The 11,384-nt window shown below is 44.9% G+C and overlaps 1 protein-coding gene across 1 annotated transcript; it reads right to left on the bottom strand.

Moving 5' to 3' along the window:
- Nucleotides 1-4,163: 4,163 nt before the first annotated feature.
- Nucleotides 4,164-7,357, bottom strand: LOC6039652 (keratin-associated protein 16-1). The gene is given in 7 exon segments (XM_038256442.1): nucleotides 4,164-4,654; nucleotides 4,725-5,073; nucleotides 5,131-5,244; nucleotides 5,359-5,389; nucleotides 5,392-5,936; nucleotides 6,929-7,013; nucleotides 7,084-7,357. Coding segments are annotated over 6 exon segments (1,170 nt in total). The 5' UTR covers nucleotides 6,983-7,013; nucleotides 7,084-7,357; the 3' UTR covers nucleotides 4,164-4,577.
- Nucleotides 7,358-11,384: the final 4,027 nt, after the last annotated feature.

Genomic DNA, 11,384 nt, shown 5'->3' with positions numbered 1-11,384 from the left:
AATATACCCAGAATCCAGGGCTGTCTCCAGGGTTACCAGGTCTGAAGAGTAAAAAATCTGGCAAAAAATCTGGGAAAAATCTGGCAAGCCACTTTTCTCAAAGTAATAGTAATTTTTTGTTCAAAAACTGTGTATTTTAACTTTTTATACATTATAGCTTCACAAAATAAAGACTTCACACGTCGAAATTTGACCTGTCACATTTTGTAGATGGGCAATGTGTGTAAACAAAGTGAAATAAATATTTTTAAGTGGCGCTGACAAGGAAATTCACAAAAATCATCAGCAGATTGATTTTCTTGAAGAAGTTCGGGAGCGATTTTCTTTTGCAAGATTTGCCTCCTCTCTCTTTCGCGGGTGAAGAAAGTTCACAAGCGAAATTGTTTTTTTTACGATTATGCCATCCCTGCCGGTGCAAGAGATTGCTTCAAGGGTGCGCGTTGCAAGCTGCTGCTCGTGGCCAAAGATCCGGACGGTGGACCCGCGACCAGACGCTGAACAAGGAACAAGCCCAAGGTTGGTTTCGTGGCGCACATGATTTCGACGACCATCGTCATCGTGGAAGAGTTTTTCGCCCTTCTGGATGTGACGGAGAATATAAAAATACGGAAACGGTTGCCAGCTGCCTGGAGCTGTTGAATCTTGACTTGGTGAGATCTATCCATTTTATCTATCATTATTTGATAGATGATTTTATTCCCTTATTTTATATAATATTCTATTGATCATATCCATATTATCCCATTCCCACCTTCTTTTTCTCCTATCCACATTTCCTCCCCCTCACCTCCCCCCCCCCAATGCCCCTAAATATTATTATCTGCCAAATTTACACTTACACACCACACCACAACTGTTTCGGAGCGTTTGGTACGGTATGTCCACGCATCCTTCCTCCCTGATGATTCTATGAAATGTGATCCGTTCACAGAATCTGTCTCTGCGGTTAATGCAACGCAGTAGGCCTGGCCGCTTTAATTTTTGCTATACATTTTCGGGGTAACTCGGATGTACTGTAATCATTAATATTGGCAAGAAAGGACTTGAGGCGTAATCTTACCACAAGTTCTTCCAGGATGCTTTCTTCGGACTGGCTGCGCTTGTGTTCGATTAGATTAGATTAGATTATAGCTTCACAAAATAAAAAAAAATACGTCAATAAAACAATGTGAGGAAGAAATAGAAAATTATTTTTTTCTAATTGGCGCTCAAAAAATCTGGCAATGCCAGATTTATCTGGCAATCTGGCACCCCTGGCTGTCTCATTGTTCCCCACTCATTTTAGCCCATGGGTTCCAAAATACATGTCACCTGTAATGGAACAATGCAAAAACATGATGTTTTACTAGAAAAGTATTGATTTTCGTAGAGTGTCTCATTGTTCCCCAGCTGTCTCATTGTTCCTGCCAAGTGCGTCTACAATGAGACAGTTGAATAACTCTGGCTGTAGATGTCGGATCGATCTCATATTTTGATCAATGTTAGAATACACTAAAAGAAAGAACATGCAACAAAAAGCTCATTAAAACATGCTGATGAAAAAAATAGAAAAATCGTTGAAAGTTGAAAACCAAAAGTGTCTCATTGATGACTACCCTACCCTACACGGAAAAAATACCTACAACATTGCCGGAGACACTGCCAAAATTGTATGGGGCATTAGGGTGACAAGAAAAATTGAAATGTTTGGAAAATGTTTAGAGATATCACCCGGCTCGATTTTTTTAGGCAATAATGAGTAACTGTGCCAATTTTTACATCGCTTCAAAATTTTAGCAGCAGGTGGCGCAGGTCTCGCCCAATTTTGTTGGGTAAGATTCTTGTAGGAAATTCAACTTTGTCGATGGATGCAAAAAGATCCGAAATGATCCTGAGTTATTAGCAATGCGATGAAAAGAAATCGGCGTTTATACTTTAAGGTATATCAGCGGTATTACAAATCACAAAAAAAAAAACAGGATAAACTCGGATCGTTTTGCTTCTTTCGACAATGTTGTAGGGAATTGAATTTCCTACAAGAATCTCACAATTGCACAACTTTTGTTGAGACCTGTGCTACCTGGCTGGAAAATACTGAAACGATTTTTCCTATACATTTTCACGATTTTCTCCCTATAAACTTCAAATATAAAAAAGGGACTGCTTAAGCTAGACCAATTTGGCTTAACATTGAGAAATTGTTGATAAATAGCATTATTTTAATATTCTGAAAGTGACAAGATTTTCTCAATGAACATGATTTCGAATCGGAAAATGGAAGACATTTTCGGATTCTTTGGACAATTTTCCACTAGGAGAAGGTGAAATAAGTTTGTAAAATAATGATATTATGTGTTTTTGAAACAAAAATTCCTGATTTGAGCAATTCCAGCTCAAATCAGGAATTTTTTTTGGTTCTTTTGAACCCGACCCTTTCCGATTTCAATGAAATTTTTTAGACATGTTATCATAGGCCTGTAAAAGCCATTTTTGAGTATATGGAGCCAATTGTACTGAAAAATAACATTTGAGAAGGGCGTAAGTTATTTAAATATTTTTGTATTTTGTAATTTAAAAATAACTGTATCTCGAAGCCGTTACTTAAAAAATACACTGAAAGAAAAATACACGCCGGGGGGGGGGGGGGGGTTAATTTTGGCCGATTTTTGCGTGACATACTTGATGGATGACGCCGAAGGTAAAAAACAGAACTGCGCGTCCCGAAAAGCACCACACCAATGATGCTAGTATTTAATTATAATGACCAATCACACCATGCACTCGAACAGCGACACAAAAGAGACGGAAAATAACACGGAAAAACAGGACTGCGCATCCCCACAGGGGCACCTCACTCCTCTCCTTAAAAAATACAAAAATCATTTTTCTAAAACTGTTTTTTTAAGTGGTCTAAACTTGGTCTAAACGACAAATACCAAGAGTGGAAAACAATTCCCCAGACAATTTTACATAAAAGTCTCCTTATTGACCATTGTCCTATGTCCAAACCTTGTAAAGATACAGCGGTTTTTAAAATAATTTTTTTGGCAATTTCTATATGCCAGACTCAGTGTTGAAAATCTGGCGACTATGATTAATTTTGCGATTAATCGCTGGCTGTTACACTCCACGTATAAGACTGCTGAGAATAATCTTTATTCTCAAATTGCCACGACTAGCTGTCATTCGTCAAGAGTGCTGTCGACGATTGTAACAACCCATGACTGCTGGCAGTAAAGGGGCAAGATTGGATCTTGATCGCAGCAAGTTGATGACTAAACCCAATCATTCTAATTTTTATTCGTCTCTGCCACACCCAGCGATCAAGTGGCAGTCAGGAAAAACGAGATCAAAGCATACTCAGAGGGCCTTTCTTCAGGCAATCATTATTCGCTCGAAGAGATTTTTTTTTTTGGCCCAGACTTGATTTTTCAGTCTTGTAAATATTTTTTTGCAATTCCGTCGTGAAACTACTTGCTTTTTCTGTCACTCTTGAACGACGAAATAGCCTACTTTTATGTACCAAAAATAACTGAATCGAATAGCAACACTTTTCAAAACAAATGCTGAAAAGTTCTACTTTTCAGCACTGAAATGGGTGTTGAAAAGTTGAACTTTTCCGCTCTTGTTTCGAAAAGTAACACTTTTCAACATTTTTTTGATTTAAGCGATTTATTGACAAAATACATGAAAATTTGACTTCAAATTTCACTTATGGGTGTTTTTCGGAATTGCAAAAAATGTTGTATGGAACTCGTTGCAAAACTTAATTTTTTTAGCACTCTTCGTATTTATCCAACTCGGTGAACCTCGTTGGATAAATGTACGACTCGTGCTGAAAAAATCCCCTTTTTGCAACTTGTTGCATAAACTACTATTACCGGAAATCTCGTCCAATTTTCCATATGTTTGTCTTTAACAGCTACGGTACTCCAGAAAAAAAAATTATAGCCGGGAAAGCCTGAGATTCCTAATAAAATGTGCCCACGTGGATTGAGGATAGCCCATAACATTACATTAAATTACAAGTTTGGATGTTGAACCAAGCTGTTTCCCATTAGTTTTAAACACGGATTTCGGAGATCTAGCTGATTTCCAGTTGTTTCTGAAGTGAAATAGCGAAGCGGAAAAATTTCAAGCCAAGTTTTGTACAATGAAAAAGATAAGAAATGAAAACTCGTTTGTTTCGATACCGTAAAAACAACTTTTTATTGATTTCATAATCTTCCTTTAGTGTGCGTGTGCTAAACTGGTGAGTGTTCCTGGTGGTGCTGCTGCTGTTAGTCGGTAATTTTACAAATTCAATTGGCTAGTTAGGTTGCGATTAAGATTTAACGATTATTCATCGATTTAACATGGATGCTGCTGCTGCTACAGATGATTGCGAGGAGCGAATGACCTAACAACTCAACAAAAGTTTTTGCAAACATAAAACAAAACCTACTAATAACTGCCGCGACCAAGTCGGAGATGATTGGCACCACTAATGAAGGACAACTGCTCGCACAAACGGTGATGAGTTTGAGTGTGGTTTCTACAGCTTGAGTTGTAGCTTACAGGCCTAGTGAAGGTTGATTTGTGGGGCTTGAGGGATGATTCTAGCACGGTCCACAGGTTGGGTAGGGGGCGCACATGTCGCCGCAAGGCGGCGGCACACTCGGCGTGCACGCGTCATCTGTCAAAATAAGGGGGGAGAAAGTTTCAAGTTAGCTGCGCTAAACAGCTCGAGGGGCATGACAACTTACAGCACGGCATACAGTTCGGCGTCGGCGCTCCACACGGTCCGCAGTCGCCCTGGGGGACGCAACCGCACGGATCACACACCGGCGGACAGCTGGGGTCGCACACGGGTCCGCAAGGGCTGCATGGTCCACAAGGTTCACACGGCGCCGGGCAGGGTCCGCAAGGTCCGCACGGAGGACACGAGAAGCAATCAACGCCGCACGGATTGCACCCACTTCCGGTGGTCGTCACGCGGCATCGCTTCGGGCAAACCGGGTTGCTCTTGTTACCCATCGTTACAAAGCGGAAGCGGCGCGCCCAGGTCGACGGGCAGCAGGTCGCTTCCGGCCTCGTCAGGCAGCAGGATTTGCCCTAGAAGAAGGAAAATATCAGTGGGGAGTTGAATTTTAAGGGAAAGTTTAAGGTTACCTGACACTCGGACCGGGGACAATCATGCTGGAGACCGTTACGCTTGAGGCACTCGCAGTTGGCGATGAGGACGCCGCCGCGCAGCTCGCGGCTCTTGCAGGAGCGAGCGGGAACCTGGTGGGGGTAAACAAACATGGTGAGGGTTAATTTTGGAAGTGTCAAAGCGGGGTGGTTGAAAGCAGGGTAAGGTACAAGGGTGGCCTGTACCTTACCACCGTTGTAACTTACCCTGAACCCTGTCCTGTGCGTGTGTGTGTCTAGCAACCCTTGGGACCACAAACGGGGTCACACGGCGAGCAGGCCGGACTCTTGGTGAATCCGGTGCACTGCGGGACGCAGCAGTACTCCGGCGGTGGTGGAATTTGCACGATCTGCGGTTTGGGCGAGCAAACCATGGTCGTGCAGATCTCCTTGGGTTCCACGATGGTCCGCGGGGTGCAGACGATCTTCGGGTCCGGCACGATCCGCTTGTAGTAGAGGATTTTCGGATCGGGAACGACGCGCTTCCGGTAGATGATGCACGGTTCGATGTAGGCCCGCGGTTGGTAGATTATCTTGGGCTCTACGATGGTCTTGGTGCGCGGGACCACGTGCTTGTCGACGACCGTCCGGCTGCAGTTGATGAGCTTGCGTTGTGCGACGACCCGCGGCGGTTGCTGCACCGTGATGAACCGTGGACCGCACTGGGCCGGGGGACAGATGGTGGCGCACTGGGGCATGCAGTTCAGGTCGTGGGCGGCGTACGTCTTGGGGACGCACGGATCGCACAGACTTCCCGGCGCGCATGGAGGTGGACAGGAGGGACCCTTTGGGGCGTGCGAGGGATAAGGAGGGTTGTGGGTTTTGTGGGCGTGTGGCAAGGTGGACCGCTCAGACGGTCCCGTTCCCCGGATCTTCTAGTAGATTCGCCGGCCGCCGCAGTACATCTCTTCGTAGCGAATGTCCGGAATGTTGGGCTCCTTGCGGCGCAGGTTCCAGCTGTAGTGCAGCGTGTCCGTGCTGTCAAAGCAGATTATCGGACGCTTCCACCAGGACAGATACGACGCCGGGGAACGGGACTTCTGCGGGGGGTTTATAGGTTATGTGTGCAGGTGTTACGTATAGCTACGCTACGCGAGGGTAAATAAAAACTCTAAAACAACAACATTTTTGCGTCTTTTCGGGTTCCGGATGTTCGGCGACCTGGTCCCCGGCCGGAACCCTCTTCGAGACAAATCTACGGGTTCAATCACAGTTTTGAGCTTTGTTATCCAGGCGAGGAGAGAGAGCAAACTGTGTGACTAAGCTGTACACTTTTAAGGATAAATAATTTCGCTGGCCACCGCTAGGTGGCCGAGGTCACCGCGGGATTCTACGCCCAAATCGCGCTAGGCGATTGGCAAAAACCCGTCGAACAACAAAAAAAGCCAAACTCGTTACGTCACGCGATACAACGCGCGCGTGACATTGAGCCAAATAACACACTTTGTTTGCTACGATCGCAAAAAAGTATCGATTTGTGCACGTCCCTTCCCCCCTTCCGGTTCCACCCAGAGAAAAATCAAGGCAGGCTATGTGGGTGTGATTGATTTTGCCCAAACTTCTTCGATGGAACCGGAAGGAAGTTTCGGGAAGGTTTGCGCCTCAAAATGGGAACGAAAACGGAGCGTTACGATCGGGGCGTTACACCCTCCTAGTAGTGGTGACGCAGACAGAGGTAGCAGAAGCGGTAACGGTGCTTCGAGCAACAGGACAGGGAACAGGAGTGGGAGTGGGAGTGGTCACACTTGTGACAGGAAGAGGAACAGTGGCATCTTACGCAAGGATAGCACGGGTAGCACGGGTCACACGGGCTGCAGCACGGGTCGCACATTTTCGCGGGCAAACTTGACGGGGACGGAACTCTGCAATGACAGAGAGATTCCGTCAGCAATCTGGATTTACCTTCGGAGGTCACAAACCGGTCCAACTCACCAAAAAGTATTGATTTTTCTTCGGCCTTCAAACGTTTCTTCGCGGGTTATCCTTGATGGGTTCAGTTGCTTCTACGGTATCCAAAAGCTCCGGGAACTCTTCGAAACAGCTTCTTCTTTTTTTCTCGCACCGAATTCGCGTTAAAACTGCTTGTAGCAAAAATAAAATTTCCTCTTTTTTTTGCGGCACTTTGAATTTTTCTTGGGCTGTCTCCTCTTCTCGAAAGGGGTCCGTTCGTCTCGAGCTCCGGAAGGTTAATGCTTCTTGGGTGAGAAAATTTTCACCTACCCGCCTCGCCCAAACTGTTATTTTCCGTTACCATGGGATCAGCGCGCGGGGCGATCGTACTCAGCGCGGGGGAAATTTGAATTTTCCTTCAGCTTGCACGCAAGTTGGGCGCGGGTTGCTGAAGGGGGTGGCACTTTCAGAGGATGAGGTGCGTTTCAAATGCACGGTGGGAAGTGTAGAGCGATGTTGCGTGCAACGTGGGTCGGTGTTGTGGGTGGTTGACGTGCAGGGTGCGAACGTTTCAGGCGTTTCTGTGTGAAATGTGTTGACCAGGGGTTTGCATAAATTTTTTTTTTACAATTTCTATCACATTTATCGAGTTTAGTTGTGATTTAGGATTCCAAGAATCACCCTTTTTGTAGATGGGACACACGACACCATCCATCCATTCTTCTGGTAGTTTCTCCTCCCTCCAGATCTTAGAAATCACCAAGTGGATCGCCCTCGCCAACTGCTCTCCTCCATATTTGAAGAGCTCACCGGGTAACCGATCTTTACCGGCGGCCCTGTTGTTCTTCAGCTGCCTGATCTCCTTCTTCACCGTCTCCAGATCAGGTGCCGGGAACTGTTGGTCAGCAGCGGGCGGTCCAAGTTGGGTTTCAAAGCCGTCTCCATGCGCTACATCGCCGTTGAGGTGCTCGTTGAAGAACTGCTGCCACCTGTTCAACACCTCGCCTTTGTCCATAAGAAGGTTTCCCTCGGCGTCCCGACAAGTGTTGGCTTGCGGCGCATAGCCTTTGCGGGACCGGTTAACCTTCTCGTAGAACTTTCGCGTCTCGTTCTGCCGGAACAGCTGCTCCATTTCGGCGCGATCGCGATCTTCCAGCTGGCGCTTCTTGAGCTTGAAGACCGTTCTCTGCTGTTTCAGCGCTTGTTTGTATCTGGCCACGTTCTCATCAGTTGCGGCTCTCAGCTTCACCGCGTAAGCTGCTTTCTTCTCGTCAAGTAGCCGCTGGCACTCCTCGTCGAACCAGCGCTGCTTTCCAACTCGGACCGTACTACCTAGCGCGGCTTCAGCGGCATTGCCGATGGCCGAGCAAATTCTGCTCCATCCATCGTTGAGCGAGGCAGCGCCGAGTTCCTCCTCCGTTGGCAGGCTCGCTTCCAGCTGCTGCACGTAGTGCTGAGCCGCAGCCGTGTCCTGCAGCCGCTCGGTGTTGAACGGCGGTGGGAGCCGGCTCCGTCGTCGGTGGTACGTCGTCGACAGTTTTGAGTGCATGCTTGCACCCACCAGGTAGTGGTCCGAGTGGATGTCCGCACCGCGGTACGTGCGGATGTTCCGTATGTCCGAGAAGAATCGGCCGTCGATGAGGACGTGGTCGATTTGTGTTTTTGTTCGTTGGTTAGGCGATGTCCAGGTGACTTTGTGGATGTCTTTCCGGGGGAAGAATGTGCTCCGTACCACCATACCGCGGGAGGCTGCGAAGTTGATGCACCGCTGGCCGTTGTCGTTGGTGACGGTGTGCAGACTGTTCGGCCCGATCACTGGCTTGTACATCTCCTCCCTTCCTATGCGGGCGTTCATATCTCCGATGACGATCTTGACGTCCCTCTGCGGGCAGCTGTCGAACTTATGCTCCAGCTTCGCGTAGAACGCTTCCTTCTCGGCATCGGATGATTCCTCGTGTGGGCAATGTACGTTGAAGATGTGATAGTTGAAGAAACGGCCTTTAATCCTCAACCTACACATCCGGTCGTCGATCGGCTCCCAATCTATCACACGACTCCGCATCTTGCCCAATACTATGAAGCCGGTTCCCAGCTTGTTTTCGGCTCCGCCGCTCTGGTACATGGTGAGCTCCAAAGCATCATCCTCCCACATCTTTGCTCCCTTCCAGCACATCTCCTGCAGTGCTACAACATCGAAGTTGCGGGGTTTGAGCTCGTTCAACAGAGCGTACTCATACCCATCGAAACGTAGCGATCTGCAGTTCCATGTTCCGAGTTTCCAATCGGTGTCCTTTTCGTGCCTAGGTCTATGCCGTTTGTTCCGGATCCTTATTCCTTCTTGATTGTTCGTAATGATTTTGGTTTCGGTATGCAGCCGGATTGGGGCTGCGATACCTAGTCTCGGGGTGGGGCTGCCACCTTGAAGCTACCGAGACCCAGCTCCGGTTTTCTCTCGACACCGTAACGGGGGCCTTTCTCACGAGGCCTAACGGCATAGCTACACCCTCCGAAGAGGATGGAGCCCCCCTTCCCTGTCAGCATACTACCAGAGTTCCCACCGGGGTTGGTTACCCGATCTCTCCAATGGTTACTAGTATCCCGGCTAGCGCCGCGGGGAGGCCAGGGTATCGGAGTTACTGGACAAGAGGCTAAAGGACCGCTTGGTGGGTCTATTTTATTCCTGCGGTACTCGAAGTACCTATGGTACGCCATGTCCAGTCGTTCGCTAACCGTGGTAATAATCAACGAACCAGTTTTCAACCTACAAAAGTATTTTTTTTTTTCAGTGTAGGCTTACTATATCATAAATAAAAAAAAATATGATGAATTTCTTTTGCAATTATTTAATTTAGAAAATTGTGCTAAACTTAACCAGCAAACTTTTCACAAAAATGGTGAATTTGAAAATCTACTTCATTTTGTATTAACAGCGAGTTTTTCACCAATGTGTAACAGGTCGTATCGAGGGGCTCCGATTTGGATGAAACTTTCAGCGTTTGTTTGTCTATACATGAGATGAACTCATGCCTAATATGAACCCTCTACGACAAAGACAACTCTCTTAGATGCATTCGAAAGGTCTTTTGAAGCACTTCAAAATGTGCTATAGACATCCAGGATTGGTTTAACTTTTTCTCATAGCTTTTGCAAATTACTGTTAAAAATTGATTTTTTTAAAGCCTTAATATCTTTTTGCAACAGCCACCAACACCCATACTTTCATAAGTCAAAAGTTAGGGAATTTCATGGACTATAAACCCACGGTAATAACTTTAAAAAGAACTATTTGAAAATAGTATTCAAATGTTTAAAATATAAAATTATTTCCAAATGTCTATGACTGTAAAAGTATCCCTTAAGGGTACACAGCAACCAAGGAAATTGTCTTCTTTTTTCTAAAATTGTTGAACTTACTGACCCAATCCTGAAATAATGTGATAGTAAAAATTAACAAGTTTTGTTCTAAATCTTTATGAAAATGGTAGCTTAAGGCATGAATAAAAAATTATGTCTATTACCAAAAGAATCTGGTTGATGTGCACCGTTAAGCATATTTGTAGGACTTTAAAAGTGTGTTTTCGTAGCAACAATGGAATGTGTGAAATAAGTGATTAAGTGTGTGTGAGATAATGTGATTAAGCATTGTTTGCATAACAAAACATAAAACAAAGTTGATATCTACCTAATTTTAATTTGAGTTTTAATTCTGTTTAAAAAAAACGGTGATAATTTTGTTTCCTCTAAGTCGAATTCTATTTTTATTCTAGGAAATCTCTGAATAAAAAAAATATCAACCTTAGAATATATTCAACACTGAGCAAAATCGGCCGATTTGACATTTTTGACATTTTTATTTTTTGTTTTTCGATTTGGCACTTTTTGGAGTTCTCCCCAAGGAACAATGAAGCTATTTTGTGTCATTAGTCCACCCATAAAGGGCTACATACAATGTGGCAGTTGTCCGATTGAAAATGGTACGTAAATATTTGAAAATCTGTACTTTCAAAGAAATTTTCTGTTCGATTTGGTCTCTTCGGCAAAGTTGTAGGTATTGATGAAAAATATTTTGGTGTTTTTTGTTATTTTATTGTCAAAAAACAATTTCCATTTTTTCCACCGGATCTTATGAGAAAAAGCAGAACTTTCAAGAGATAGACACTTAAAGCTTAGGTTTTTTTTGGTTTTTAGATTAATTTTCATGTTGACCATGATTGTCCATTCCTAAAAAAATATGTTTTCTTTCCGAAAGGTTGATAAAATTTCAAATAAAATTGTCTAATAGACACTAAAGATTAGAACTCTGGTTGCTGAAATAAGGCTAATAAATGAAAAAGAAATTGGAA

The sequence above is a fragment of the Culex quinquefasciatus genome, chromosome 2 (assembly GCF_015732765.1).
Source record: "Culex quinquefasciatus strain JHB chromosome 2, VPISU_Cqui_1.0_pri_paternal, whole genome shotgun sequence".
Classification (NCBI taxonomy): Eukaryota; Metazoa; Arthropoda; class Insecta; order Diptera; family Culicidae; genus Culex; species Culex quinquefasciatus.
The sequence above is the reverse complement of the archived record's forward strand: the minus strand, read 5'-3'. Positions and strand labels throughout refer to the sequence as shown.